The 15,887-nt window shown below is 38.2% G+C and overlaps 1 protein-coding gene across 1 annotated transcript in view; it reads right to left on the bottom strand.

Annotated features, from left to right (window-relative positions):
• The window catches only part of Dop2R (dopamine D2-like receptor), a 158,795-nt gene that overhangs the window by 3,089 nt on the left and 139,819 nt on the right, over window positions 1-15,887 (bottom strand). The window contains exon 6 of the mRNA XM_071585534.1: window positions 15,028-15,400. Coding sequence (XP_071441635.1) covers window positions 15,028-15,400 — 373 coding nt within the window. The remainder of the gene's footprint in view (window positions 1-15,027; window positions 15,401-15,887) is intronic.

Raw genomic sequence — 15,887 nt, 5'->3', positions numbered from 1 at the left:
GAAATACAAAGTGTGAGGATATAGAAAGTTTGCAAAGAAAGGGTGAAATTGGTGCGCTATACAGGACAATGAAACCACCGCCAGGAAGTAATAAAGAAAAATCCATGCAAACAATCAAAGATCAGACAGGAAATTTATTGATTGAACTGGAAAATATACAAGAAAGATGAGAAGAATATACTATATATAGGAACTGTATGGTGAAGGCATTAGGCCAGCAAGATTAGACATAGGAAAAGAATATGACGTAGATGGCATGTAGGTCCGGGTATACTTAATGGCTCTGCTCCCCTTACTAAATGACTATGCCCCATACTTACAGACTATGCCCCCCTAACACAAACCCTAGCAGTGGCTTGCAGGGTATATAAAATAAATCAATAGCGAGATTGAAAGAGAATTAAGTGAATTAAATCCAATAAGACTTAGATCCAATAAGACTTAGATCCAATAAAATTAAATCCAATAAGAGTTAGATAAAATTTCCGCAAAACGGCTGAAGGCTCCAAGAAAACACGGGAGGAAGAGCTTGTATGGACTAATTCATAGCATTTATGGGGGAGATACTTGACCGGAAGATTTTTTCACACCAGTAATAGTTTATATTCCAAAAAAGAGAAAGGCAGTGCAATGAGGACTTTAAAACATAAAGTTTGATTCCCCACGAAGCTTAAGTGGAGTTCAGGATGACCCATAAGAGGGAGAAGAGGAGGGTAAATGATTCGTTACGGGATGATCAGTTTGGATTCAGAATAGGGAGAAAGAGAGAAACGCGTGATCCCGTAACATTAATGAGCTCACTAATAGAGAGGAACAGAGAATGTTATTAAAATGTAATTGCTTTTTTCGTAGATTTCGAGAAGGCGTTCGACAGAATGAATTGGGTAAAATTAGTGAATCCATATCAAAAAATTGTAGAAGATTAGAGGAATGGCAGAAATCCACAACCTATGCATGTTTCAGAATGCTCAGATGCGAGTGGCGGATAAGGAGTCTGAATGGGCAGCGTTAGGAATAGAGGTGAGACAGAGTAGTTCATTATCACCCTCGCTTTGTGAAGTACATGTGGAGGAAATGGTTGAAGTGGTAAAGAAAGAACTGGAGATGGGAATTTTTTCTGGGGTGATCCATGGATCCAAGATATGAATTCCACCAACATTCGACAGCCGGATTTGGGTAAGCGGCTGGCCTGAGGCAATGCGATGTCGTACGCACGGAAAAGTTCACAAAGGATATTGAATTGAATTACTTATTATTATAAACATGAAGTGTAATATAATCAGGGAGTTTGATTGACATATAAATGAAGGCCCATACTGGGAAAGAGAAGAAAATGAACGAACAGCGCTACCCTAAAATGAGAAAAATTCTGCAATAAAATTATTAGTCTTTTCTAGAAACCTAGCGCGGATTATGGATCCCTCTCTCTCCACATTTAAAAAGTTATGATAAAAATTAAGATTGTTGACAAAGATTGAGTGAAGATAAATTTATGAGAGAGCTCTCACTCTCACTGTAGACTAAATATAAAAAAGAGGAACAAGTTGGGAAATCGTTTTTGATGATATTAAAAAGTTAGTTTGGAAACGAATGAGATAATAATTATATTTCTGAACTGAATAAGGTAAACCAAACAATCATTTCAAAGAGTTGAATAATTGTAGATTAAAACGACAGCAGCTATAAAATTGTAATTCTGAATAAAAATATAGCCTTCAAGCATTAGATAATAATTAAAAATCTCCGTTCGCAAAGATGAAGTGCTTTTTTGCTGGGCAGATATGAATGTCTGATAATTATTATACAATTGCGATGAAAATGTGCGCCAATTAGAGTTATAAATGACATCTTTCCATAGACTCCAAGGCAAATTATTTCGCATTTAAATAGTCAATTGCAATTATATAAACATTATTTTTCGATTCTCTTATGGGCTTTCGTGAGTTCAAGTCTTCGTGTATTGTTGTTTACCTGGCCAACTACCAAATATACGAGTGTATTTGGTTGTTGGCCGGGTGGATATGTATATGATTGGTAAATAACGACATAGAAATACATTTCTCCGTTTCATGTTAAAGAATCACAAAAATTTGCGGCACGAGCAAAAAACATCACATATAAAAACATCAATACACCTTTTACACTTCCAGCAAACCCCAAGCTACCCACGAGCCTCTGAAAAGTAGTCCCTGGATACGATAATTAGCCTGTCCGTCAGTGAATTTCTCGTCTAAAAAAAGTAATTAAATAGACTTGATTAATCAAATTCAAGTCCTGCGTTGGTAATCATGGTCTGAAGGTAACGGGACGAATTATATTATACAATAGTATAATATGCTCCAGCGCGAAAAAACTGCGAATTCTCGTATTTTGTTAAAAGCTGGACTATAAAAAATTTAATTCGGTGGATTTAGCAGCGGGTCAGTCCGACATGAGAGTCAGAAGTCCCGACTTCTATAATGGAATTGTGTCATTATTTATTTATTTAAGAATTACGTTGCAATTAGGAAATTTTCCTGGTGGCAACGGTCAAGTTTGATCAATGATCACTCTTACAACGGACATCCGCACATACACGCACTAGAAAAACAGATAGAAGACAAAATATTCTTGCATACAGCGACACTTCCACATCACATACAAACAAGCTTCCACATCACGTACAAAATGCCGTCCACATCACATAAAAGCAATATTTTAATAACTACAAGGGTATGAATGAAGTTTATCACCTAGTGGCTGCTTTACACTTATTCTTAAAACTCCTAAATGAGACCCCAAATTGTCAATTATTAATTTTTTCTGGTCGAAGCACTATGAACGATGGTTACGGAAGTTCCGTGTATTGCCGGAATACTACAGAATTGAGTGCTAATGCATAGAATACAGTTAAGCCCTCGGTAAACGACAGCCGAAACCTCCACCGATAATTACCGCTGGTACTCCTCGAAATATTCTATGTTCTGAGGCTAGTTGTTTGTCTCCTGGTCGTCTTTCTTCATTGTTAGGCGCGTAATTACGCCCGGGGTCAATCAAAAAAATCGGGGAGGAAACTTAGTTGAAAAAGGACAAACTAAAGTAAGTAACCTAAAAATTCTATTTTTTAAATGATATCCTGATTTTTGCGACAAATGACTAAGTGATTGGTACTAGGTGATGGCTTTAGTGGATTTATTAATTAAAATAGTTACATTTAACTCATACTAATTTTTCATCAAACTAATAGTTCAGGGTTTCTTGGAACCCTGTATAAGTATTCGGCTACTGAATGGGAAAGGGTGCTAGGCTCAAATCCAACTGATTACGCAGGACATTACCGACTTAACCTTATCTTTTATTTTTCGGGAACCGATCAGCTCTTCCTGGGAAACCGTTGGCGGCAGGAGGAATGGAACGAGGCCTCCCGCTCCGGATAAATCAATTTCACGAGTACAAGTTGAGCTCCACTAATCTCATCAATCAAAACATTCTTTGTGCTAATTAATATGGTCACTAGCTCCTGAGTTTTTTTCCGGAAACACTATTTTATATTTTTGCATTTTTCATCTGCACAAAGCTTCAATAAAGTTCTAGTTGACTATCGGCATATGAGAGAGTACTCGAGGCGTATGGTTAATTTAAGGTTGAGTATACGTATTAGCATAAAATATTTGACATTGCTTGTAAGAGTAACTCGAGATTAAATTTCTTCCTTACTTGCCTATCATATTTTTTACGCATAGAAACATTTGAAATCGGAATAAGGTTTATTATTTTTGAAGTTCAACCATCAGATTGATTACTGCGGTAATGTTTTACCCCATAGATCTAATGGATTTTAGTTATGAGTGCATCAAGTACCAAGGAAGACCTGCCGGAATAATTCGCAGTTACTGACTTTTTAGAGAAAGATTTTGAGTACATCAATTGATTTATTTAGAACTATGCACAAAGCTTCAGGAATGCGTTTATAGCATACAAAAAGGTGTCCCGTAGAGTACTTCGACAATTCAAATGCGCATAAGCAATGATTTTTTTCATTGATGGAAACCAAAGCGTAGTTTCTTTTTCATTAATTAAGCAGCAGAATTTTACTCATTTTGACGCGGGATTTATATTTGGGATGCACCTCATCGATAAACGTTTTCCCACCCTCGTAAAACGTCGTTCCATGGAGTGAAGCGATCTTTTGTGATTATAAGAAGGCATTTTTCTGCCAGAAGGCAAGGTTAGTCGTATGCTTAGAGGAAAGGATGTCGATTGTAACCTCAAAAAAGGCTATCATTGAGCTCATAAAGGGTAAGTTTCTCTTTAAGGCAATTTGATACAGATCACAATAGAATAATCTCCATGAGAAACGAACTCTGCAGATTCTGGCGTGAAGACAGCGGCGCGGACACCAATGCCGATGAAGAAGCCGACCCGAGTTGGTTAGGTAGTTGGGAAGGTAGAAAGCGCATTCGCTGGCCAACTCCATAGTTGTTCCTAATTGAACTCGGTACGTTATTTATTTTTTAGGCATAAATGGCTTTGATTAAGGAACTTCTGAATACGGAATTTCATGAACCATAAGAACTCCTAAAATGATATTCATAAAACTACTGCTACTATGCTTTAAGCCCAATACTTTATAAGGGTTTTTTGCCCAAATCAAATGGGTCTCAAAGCTAAAATATACGATTTCGGAGGGATTTGGCTTCAGTATGCAGAAGAGCAATGTCCGGTGAGTTCATTTGGTGGACGTGAAAAATAAAACCTCTTTCTTTGAGTCAAAAATCACGTTTTCCTTTCCATTGAGATATAAAAAATTTCATGATCAACTTTCATGTTTCGATTTTTACGTTTCATATTTTTCAAAGGATGTAACTATGGTTGTGCTGCAACAAAAAAATGATCAAAACTGAAATGAACAAAACATCATTTCAAATATTGCATTGGATAACCCACCCTTATCTTTTATTTATTTTTATTAATATCGCGTTTAAAAAAGGTTTTTACTGCCAGCTATTTCCTGCAATGACTCATGCCTCGTATCCTATACCGTGTGCTCATTTGGCAAAACTGTAATCTCTCAAACAGGATAGATTTATCGATAACAGGCTTTTGCTTGGAGAATTTAATAATGAAGCCAAAATGAGAGGCAATTTGGTGAGAGTTAACATGCCTCTCGCGGGCTCTTTTGGCACCATACGTCCATGCAGCACTGCCTTTGGTGAACACTGACCGTGAATATCCTTCGCGGAAGAGGCAAATGGAGTGAGTAATGTATCGAGTGATGGCATCGAACGTTATCGAATTTTCCCCGAGGCTGCGAATATTCATGCTCCTTCCCACAGTTTTTCCGCAGATAAATTTTAAAGGCGGCGCCTGCGGCGGTGTGGCGCCACAAATAAAATATTCACGTGATTCCCGCGCGCTCAAACGAGAGCACCCAACTAGAAACTTTTTCTTACTAACAATTCGGTTTGTGGACCGCTGTCTGTTGGAGCGGATCGCGGATATTAATCTTGACTGATCTGCCTGATGCACGGACGTAGAGGAATGTGCAGCTCGTTTGCATCATTTGCATGGAAAGGGTGGTCCAACGGCGGCCTCCGTTAATTGGACGATATTAAAAATAAGTTTCCGAGGGCGTAAGGAAAAAACTTCCGCTTCGACCGTATGGAAAATCAAGGGGAAAAAATTGGGACGCGGGTGTGCGGTGACTTTACATTTAGCTTTCGTTTTGTTTGTCAACTCTGGAGGAACATTGCGTGGCTCTGGGGCAGACGCAATGAGTGCGAATGGGGAAAAAGGGCTGGTAAGAACATCTGTGCAGAAGATAAATCCATGCGGCGAGTATTACGCGGAAATTTGACGTACATGTACTTGAAAGCCCTGAGGCAGTGGCAAGTTTTTCCACACGGAGTTTGAATTTATCCCTGTTGCATCAATTAATTATTGCCCATTATTCGTGCATAATAATGAAATAGAATCTCCGTTACGGTCTCTAAAGCTAGTAAGAGGGGAAAACCGAGGCTTCGTGATGAAATACTGTCCAAAAAATTACTGTTGCTATTTTTATTTTTTGTCATGCCTGATATATATCGCTGCCAAAATTCTGTGAAGAGCTTTAATAATATTTTTAAAATAACATACTGAATTCCTTACCTTTTTGTAGTCTGATTTAATTGCATTTGCACCATCCAGAATAAAAAAATACAAAATAATTTACATGAAATGTAAAGAATTCTTTATCATATAATGTTGTTGGGAACGATAATGAGTTTGAGTTAAGAAAGTCTAATTTCTATGGCAAATATGCTTGTAGCTTAATAAGGTTTAATGTTGCTTTTAATGTGCCAGCGTTCGATCCATGGATACTCTTTCCATGGATACTCTTTCCATGGGATACAATCAACATTTTTGTCCGGGAAATGATAAATTGCTTTGAAAATGCCTCTTTGATTCTGTGCTCATAATGAATTCATGTTTTGCCTTCGACGTTTTATAAGAAATGGGAGAATCCCGAAATGGACCATTTGCGATGAAAAATATTGAAGCTATATACATCGGATATTATTGAAATATTATAATGGATGTTATTAAAAGGAAACCATGTGTGCTAACAAATTTTAATGCTCTATAAAATCCTCTTTATTCTGAACAAGCGATGAAAACAATGAGCGGGGTGGCTAAATTTATACAGCGAAATTATTTAAGTAGAGAAATGATAATTAAAAATGTACTCAATTTAACATCACGTTCTATTATCAAAGTATATGTGTCAATGGATTTTTTTCTAATTGTAGGCAGTTTTCTAGTCAAACGCACCGTTAACAAAAACAATTTTTTACGATATTTCAAAGTTGTCCAGGCATTTCCTGAATACCAGACCTTGAAGAGCGACTACGAAGATAAAGTACGCATATAAATCGCTCTTGAAGTAATTTACGATATGGCATTGGTACAATAACGCTTTATGAGGTATATTATCACAGAATAGTGTATGAATGTTGGGTAATTGTCTAAGACATTTGAAACATGAATGTTTATAAATGATAGAGAATCAAAAAAGGATATTTTTTGACAAATGGTGATGCAGACAATGCTTCACACAAAATAACCATTGCCATTAAATTAAGTTAATGCCATAGCAAAGTAATAAACCAAGACGCATTTATTCCGAATCTTGAATGCAAACAATGACGCAAATCAGGGAAGAAAAGAAGGAAGTTTGTTCGCTTGAAATTTACAATAGGTTCTTAAAAGCGTTGGGAATGTTGTGTCGGTAATATTCAGTAAAAACCTTCACTAAGTTGGAGCATCTAAATTTTAGGTCTCAAAGAGAAACTTTAACTTATGGATATTATTTTCGGACCTCCATTCAATGTAGCAAAACGTGTTCCTTCCATTATTAATAGATTACAGAAAAATACAAACCGAACTAAAATGGCAACATTTCAAAACATATTCATTTCATAGAATTTTAATTCAATTTTACGCTTAAGCGATTACGGATCTCGAAAAATATCGGTCAAAATTTCCAGCGGAATTCCAGTGACTCTGTCGCTTTGACCCTTGTGGATTTAAGGTTTTACCCATTAGCTTAATGGTGTGCAATTCTGAAAAAAAGTGAGAGGGACATTTTTTACAAGAAAATTTGCATGCATAATGTAGCCAGAGATCTCAAAAATTGAACGTATAACCAATTGCTAAACACATTTCCTGCATTATTATTTGATCTGACGAGTCATAAGCTCGTAGTTGCTCTTCCTCTTAGACAAAATACAGAAATGGATTCCGAAAACATGAAATTCTATCCAATGCGGATGACACTACTCAGCAGTGTTTTGACGACGTAGACGCATTGCATGCGAAGTGAGAGGATGAGAGAGGTAGCCATAGACAAGAGGAGGAAACGAATGTGCATTGGATCCTGTACGGATTATGAAACCTTCCTCTCGATTTTTCCTATCAATGCCAGTCGATAAGAATTTTTCACGCTGGAGCAGGAAAGCTCTTCCTATTCCAATAGCAATACTGAACGTATCCCAGTAGCCGCATAAGGCCAAATAAAAATGATAGAGTTGTCCTTCCCAACAGTCACCATAATTCATGCAGCACTCTACAGGCCGCCCTAAGTTATTGCGTCACACTAATAGAGAAGAGAAAGAAGTCTGTAAAGAGTAGTATGTTTTAATATGCTGACCATTAATCGGTGGCGTAGAAAAGGCTTCATCCCGGGTAATGAATACCATCAAGTAACGTTAATACCGTCTAATAATCAACGAAGACACATATTCCGGAGGTTTCATGCAAAAATATTGCGTAAATGATCCATATTTTGTGACCATGGACTGTGGGAGGGGAAAAAGAACGCATGTAGCTATGTGCTGGACGGGTCTCACGTTTCCCTGTTTTTGGAGTACCGACTTTATGTGCACGCTTTCCCGGGCATTAGTGTAGGATAGCATCCCAGGTGAGATCAAGGATTTCGCTTTAGTGGCTTTTCTGAAAAGGATATATAAACCAAAGCACTGTGGACCTCCCAGTTTTTTAATGCTACCATGTAATCGTATACATAAAAGATGAGCCCTAACATTGCTATGGTAGTTTTTGCATGTTCTTAGTTCAAGAGCCACAGATCTTATTATATATTAATTTTGTTGTCACTATTTGACCTCGAAAAAGTGTGTGGGTCTTGGATTATTTCATAGAATTTGCAAGTATATTTGAAAAATCAATGAATTTTCAATAATTTAAGTGTTCGTGTCTCATTGGAGTACCATCTCGACGTTCGTATCTGTTGTTAACAGTTAACAGTGCAATTTCATATTTTGTGTGAAATCTAAATAGAGAGAAATAAAATATCTCTTTCACATTTACCCGCACTTGGTTTATAAATCATTCATCAATGCTGTGTACGTAGCTATATGGCATTTATTTCGTCTTATATTTTGGTCTTATTTCTATCCAAACTGTTCTCCTGCCTAATCAATTGTTATTGTTTTTAATTGAAATGTTTCATAAATATTCATGGTTTTCGGGGTTCTACCATATTAAAAATTTCAATTTCTGAGATTTCCCAATTACGACAGTTGTTAAGACGGGTAGTCCACAGTATGAGGTAACGTTCACCGGAAAGCGTCGTAAGTGGATGCTTTGATGTTACAATTTGAATTCATGTACCACATGATAAAGTAATCTGACTGATAGTCGCCAAATGGTAATGTAATCAAAAAGGTGCAGAGATGTATTGAATGGAAGATTTTAACAATAGGACCCCCGAGAAACTTCCTTTCATTTCCAAACAAATATTCACAAAAATTTTCGCATGCGTCAGTACTGCGTTAAGCTTTCAGCAGGGAAAAACACAAATATATTTTACCGCCAGTTGCTGTTGACGAAAACATTGCCAACGCTTGTTGACGAGGTAGAGTGAAGAAGCGTGACTTTTTCAAAATAAAAATACTTCCATCCTGAAAAATTTGCATGCTTATCTCAGCAGCATTATGCATGAAAAAGAAATATGGTTTGGCTATACTACGGTTGAAATTTGCATTTCAGTAAAAAACTAGTATGCGACGTTTGGTGGCGAGACTCCGTTGGCAGTTTCATTGTAAAAAATGGAATTGGTTGAAAAAACGACGTCACACAGCGATGAGGAAAATTATGATAATTTGAAAGACCTGTCCCTCTAAAAAGAAAACGACATTAAAAGGAAGCTCCAGAAGTTAAGCGGGTAAGCCGAATAACTTTGCCGCGTAATATCAAAGTGGATAATCTGAATTACCATTCATTTTCTACCCCTGCAAAATATTGACAATTCAATATAATATGTTTCCAAACACATAGTGATATCGTATGAGGGTTATTATTTCTCCAACGAGATGTAGTATATCAAGATTTAAATGAATTTGCCGTTTTGACTTCGGTAAATTCGAGAATACAGTAGATATTCCTCATTACTTAAGTTTTCCTGAATTTTTACTTTTGGTATTTTTTCCCCAAATTTTCAACGCATCAACATTTGATTTTAATTATGAGACCACAGGATTATTGCATGAAGGAAACTATATTGAAATACGTTGCCATAATATTTTTCAATATATCGTTTCAAATTTTGTGCGGAAATAAGGAAGATGGTCAATTTTCCGGTACCATGTGAACCTTGGAATGAAATATAGTGAAAATATTATGAACACAATATGATATCTAGGGAACATAAAAATTATTTTGATGAGTTGTATTTACGATTCGTTGAGGTAGAAATTCGGGCATCATAGAATTAAACTATAGATAAAGGAAGAGAATATACGGCTTCCTTGCGTGCAAAAATGAAGTTTCTTAAGAGAAAGAAACCCGTTGGTTTGGCTATAATTTGAGTATTCATCACAAAACTGTTAAGCAAACAGCCATTTGTTTTGTGAGTTATTAGTGTAATTGTTACCTCTCGGTATAAACACAAATTCCACATAGTATCTCTGAAATATATTTTAATAGGTCTGTACTCGGAAAAGTAATGATATAGCCTGTCAAGCAGATCTGGTTCTTTGAGTAAGTACCCGTAATGACGTCACTGCTTTGCTTAACCTTCAATAGGATTCCCATTGACCTTGATTTGCTGCAATATAATTTTACAAACGACGGTTCTCTTAGTCTGTCCGTTTGAATTTGGATCCATCAAAATTTATCACTCATCTTTAACCTCATTCCATTTTTAACCGCAGACATCTGGCTAATGAGTAAAAGAGATTACAAGAAAAAGCCGTCCAATTTGTAAAAAACTGCTGCATATCAGACGGGCCCAACTCAAATGAGTTTAGTAAAACCATATCGCTGCTTCTACATGTTTAAAACTGCTTCCTCTTTTCGGCATATGGAATAATATGTAAATATATATTCCACAAAATTCTTATGTACGAAGCTCTTAAGCCTCTGTCCAACTAAATGCTCATCAGTTTTGTACAGTTCAAGGTAATTTGTATTTAAAATCTTGTCCAATCACGGTTAAGATTATCTTGATTAATAATAAAGGAGAAATATAATCATAGTCATTGAATTAATAATGGGAAAGAACGTTCAAGAAGAGCCTCTAAATCACTAGTAACCCCAATGCTGTTTAAAACGGAGACAAAGAGGAACCGAGCAATTACAGATCTATTTCCCTCACATCCATTTCCTACAAAGTTATGGAACATATAGTTGCTAGCTCGATCTTCATACACCTCGATTATCAGGAATTATTCATGAAATATAAGCAAGGTTTCCGAAAAGGTAAATACTGCGAGACACAACTTGCGCTTTTTTTCATGATATTCTCACTTCGGGGGAGAGCAATGTTCCAGTGGACGAAACTTTAATAGATTTTAAGAAAGACTTCGACAAAGTACCTCTAGTAAACTACTCGCAAAGCTAGAAGTTTATGGCGTAGCTAAAAATATCCGGGCTTGGATTAAAGACATTTTGATTGGTCGGGTACAAAGAGTAGTGATGAATGGAATTAGCTCAAATTCAATATACGTTACTTAAAGTGTTCTCCAGGGAAGTATCATCGGACATCTCTTATTCCTACTTTACGTTACCGACATTGACTCCGTAGTCACTAGTATGATACGTTCATTTGACGATGATGCAGTGGTTTACCGTGATATCCGCAATCCTGAGGACACAGTAGCTTTATCATGTTACTTAAACGCTATACAACCAGGGCGGAACACTTGGCAGTCAGAACTAAGCATGAAGAAGTGGATAGGGATGAATTTATGGCAAAATTGAAATTGCCTCCCGAACGCCTACTGCATTGGGGACACCGAAATGGAATGTGTAGGCTCAATTATGTAACTAGGCGTTACTCTCACGCACGATCTCTCTTCTGGGTGAAACATATACGGGGAATATGTGCACAAGCTGACAAAAAATTGGGATTTATTAGAAGAGTACAAGGTAAATGTGATGAAAAGGTCAAAGAGAAATGTTATCTGTCGCTGGTTAGGCCACATTTAGAATATGCTGCAAGTATATGGGATCCCCACGAATTTGGATTAATTGCCGCGTTGGATTAGATCGCAAGCTACGTGGAGGAGCTAGATTTGTAAAATGTTGTTATGGTAAACTTAGTAGTGCATTCAAAATATTAGAGCAGCTAGGCTGGGAATCACTCACTAGGTGAAGGTTAAATTACAGGTTGAAGCCCTTGAATAAATTGGAAGGGCGTCTCTTTGGCGGTGATGTTGAATATGTATTATTATCCCCCTCGCACTACAGTAGGACAGATAATGTTAATAAAATGAGAGAGATTAAGCATAGAACAGATGAATTAAAGATCTTATTTGTTCCACGAACTATAAGGGAACATAATAACATTGTCCAACGGTAGTAGAGTCTTGTTGGAGTTTAATTATTTAAATTAATTTAAATTATTTTGGTCGTATTCACCCCCCGCCACATACCGTTGCGGTGGTTTGCAGAGTATATTTAAATAAATAAATAAAGAGCTGTAAAAAAAAAGACTGAGGACTTGATCACTCCGAATCAGAATAGAATAGGTAAAAATAACGATTTTTAAAAAGCTTATTTCAAAGCCACGGGATTAGGACTACGAATAATTAATTGATAACACTTCACTTACAAATAGATTTTTGTTGAAACTTTCTATTCCTTTTCATTTATTACGGGCTTCTTTGCAGGTTACTAAAGGATCTCTTTTTTTTCCCCCTAGCAGAGAAATTGTAAAAAAATCAAGAAAAGACGCGAAGGAGAATACGTAGAGCCGAGGAAATGTAAAAGAAATTCAAGTTACGATTTATCAGGATAAGATACAAGTATTGAAGATCCGACATGAAAATAAAAATTTTCTCACCACACGCTCTGGCATTGTTGCTACCTCGGAAATAAGAGTGAATTTGCATTAGGGTATCAAGCAAGTGGTTTTCCGATTTTATTTGTTCTAGTGGTATTGATAACGATTGTGTACTAACTGGCGGGCAATTGGCAGATCCTAAATCTCAGTCAGGTAAGTTGTTAATGGAAAATGTTCACTTGTATGAGCATTAAACAGCACTCCCATACGTTACGGCGTGCATTGTACATCTCTGGACTTTCTGGTGATACTATTTATCCACCAAGCAACCGGCCGAATGATTAATTTGTTTCCATTCTGCTTATAATCTGGTGGGCAGTTCAGGCACGTCTGGCCCAAACGTCGCAGCTATTGAGTTAGGTCTCGAGTGTCGGTGTGGTATGAACTCTGGTAGTACTGACGTTGGTAACAGGGGCCACCCCAAGGGCTAGTGGGGTAATACCAATTTACTAGAAAAAATGATCTATTAGTTCCTTCCCCATACAATCTAGACTTATTTATTAGGAACGTCAATTATTTTGCGTCTTTTGAAGTAATCCAATTTTTGGGGACTCAGGTTATCACGATAGGTATATAGGAACGGAGATTGCTTGAGCGCATCTAGCTTCCAAAATATTACCCTCATTCTAAAGAAAGACGCTATTGAATTCAAAAACATTTTCTTTATTCCGACGATTGTGCGCGACATCCAAGTAGGACATGCTCATGACAAAGTCACCAATGCTCATTGCCTTTCATAACGCGTTCAAATTATTTTTATCATTAGCTACAAAGTGGATAAAATATTTTATTACTCTCCAAAATTCACAATACGAAGCCAAACAAAATTTCTTATGCTAACACGAGTCCCTGGAGCTGGTTTGCATAATCCGCGATTGCAGTGCTGTAGAAAGGAATATCGCGTAATGGTAAGTCAATAGTCGTAACTCGCGAAAAGGTCAAATGATCTCGCCCTGATCCCATAAGAGGTCAAATGGAAGATTGGATCTGATGTCCTCGGTTTCACCAAAATAAATGCGTTATCTAACTATCTGTGATTCCAAACAGTAGGCGGGAAGAGAAGGGGACTATTTAAAGCAAAAAAAAGAACTATTTGCATCATGGTAAATTTCATTCACGGAATTAAAAGTAACAAGAACCTAGACATCGAAAAGATTAACATACATTTAGGATTATTATTTTAGCTTTCAGACAATCAGACAAAGATTAAATCTCTTGCATTAATTTGGAAGGGCGTCTCTTTGGAGGTGATGTTGAAAATGCATCATTACCCCCATCGCACTACGGTAGGAGACGTCATGTCAATAAAATTAGAGAGATCAAGTGTAGAACGGATGAATTTTAGATATAATTTTTTCCACGAACGATAAGGGGTTATCATTACATTGTCCGACGGCGGTAGGGTCATGTTCGGGTAAAACATTTCTGGTATGTACTATTCACCCCCTGCCACACACCCTAGTGGTGGCTTGCAGGGTGTATAAATAAATAATTAAATAAATATTGCTCTGGGGTCCTAGCAACCCAGCTAATATGGTAGTTCACGGATCACTGTATTACAGTGTAAGTGAAGTTGAGGGTGGCGAGGTTGCAAGTTTGCCGCTAACAAACCAAATAATTGCAGATTGGAAAAAATAAAGTCACAAATATAATACTCCATAGGTTTGGAACGACGAGGAGAAGTCACATCTTATTCTGGCTTCTGCATAGACGAAAGCTGGGATCATATTCACTAAATTACAAGCCGAGTAGAGCACTCAATATACCTCTTTCAAAAGACGAGGAAAATTTTAACGGAATTTTACCTAACCCTATACGTATTCGACTGCTTTGATCCTGTCTTAAACATAAAGTTGTACGATGTGGACCTTCATTGAAAAAAATGTGCAAGAAAATCGAAGCGCTCAAGATTTGGGCCTCTCACAAAATCTTAAATGGATGGATAGGGTCAAGAGTGAGGCGGTGCTAACTGCTGATTTAGCAACGTAAAACCCTTGATGCTATCAAAATAATAAAACCTCAGTATGTATTAGGCCAAAATACGAAAAACGACAGATATAAAGTCCTACATACCACCATCCAACGTAAAATCAAAATTGAACATGCCCATAATGTTGAAAACATCTTGTAGGACGCTGCATAGGAATATGAACGATAAGGAGAGAGGGGGGAGGGGAAGTCCAAACACTCACTCGTGCACTCACCTTGGACTTGGACCTCTCGTCGTCCGAGTGGCGGTGGAGGCCGAGAAGCGGTCGCCGTCTCTTGTTCTTCCGGGTTCCGTCCGCCCCCGTCTCCGCCGCGTCCCCGTCCTTGGGGGTGCCCCCCGCGTGGGGGAGTCCACCCTCCTCGTCCACCACGTTGGACGCCGCGTAGCCAGAGTCGTGGTTGCCGCCCACAGGGACGGTGTCGTCGCCCCCTACGCCCGTCGTGGCCACCACGATGCCGCATGCCACGACGGGGGCGGCGGCCGTAGCGGACACGATGGGCGGGTTTGTGGGAGAAGCCGCGGGGGAGCGGAGTCGCCGGCCGTTGACGCCGCCACCCAGCGCCGCGCTGCCCACCATCACCCCCGCGCTGCCAGGCGACGACGACGGAGCAGCAGGGAAAGAGAGAGGGAAGAGTGAGTTTATTCCGCTCGGGGAACCGCCCGGGGGGAACCTCCGTGTTGTTTTCAATGCAACTAGACACACCGTATTGTAACAACGGACGAATCCACCTTAATAACGGGAATTGCGCCGTATCTAGAAATAATATTTACGAAGTCGCTGGTAGATAAAAAGGTTCCCAGAGGCTGGATAACGGCTAACGTAACGCCAATATTGAAAAACCGTGACAAGGAGGAACGGAGCAATTACAGACCTATTTCTCTCACAACCATTACCTGCAAAGTTATGGAACATATAGTTGCTAGCTCGATCGTCATACACCTCGATTATCAGGAATTATTCATGAAATATAAGCAAGGTTTCCGAAAAGGTAGATACTGCGAGATACAACTTGCGCTTTTTGTTCATGATATTCTTACTTCGGGAGAGAGCAATGTTCCAGTGGACGCGAATTT

This window comes from Hetaerina americana, unplaced genomic scaffold (genome assembly GCF_022747635.1).
Source record: "Hetaerina americana unplaced genomic scaffold, ioHetAmer1.1.p SCAF_2, whole genome shotgun sequence".
NCBI lineage: Eukaryota > Metazoa > Arthropoda > Insecta > Odonata > Calopterygidae > Hetaerina > Hetaerina americana.
This window is presented reverse-complemented; position numbering and strand designations above follow the sequence as displayed.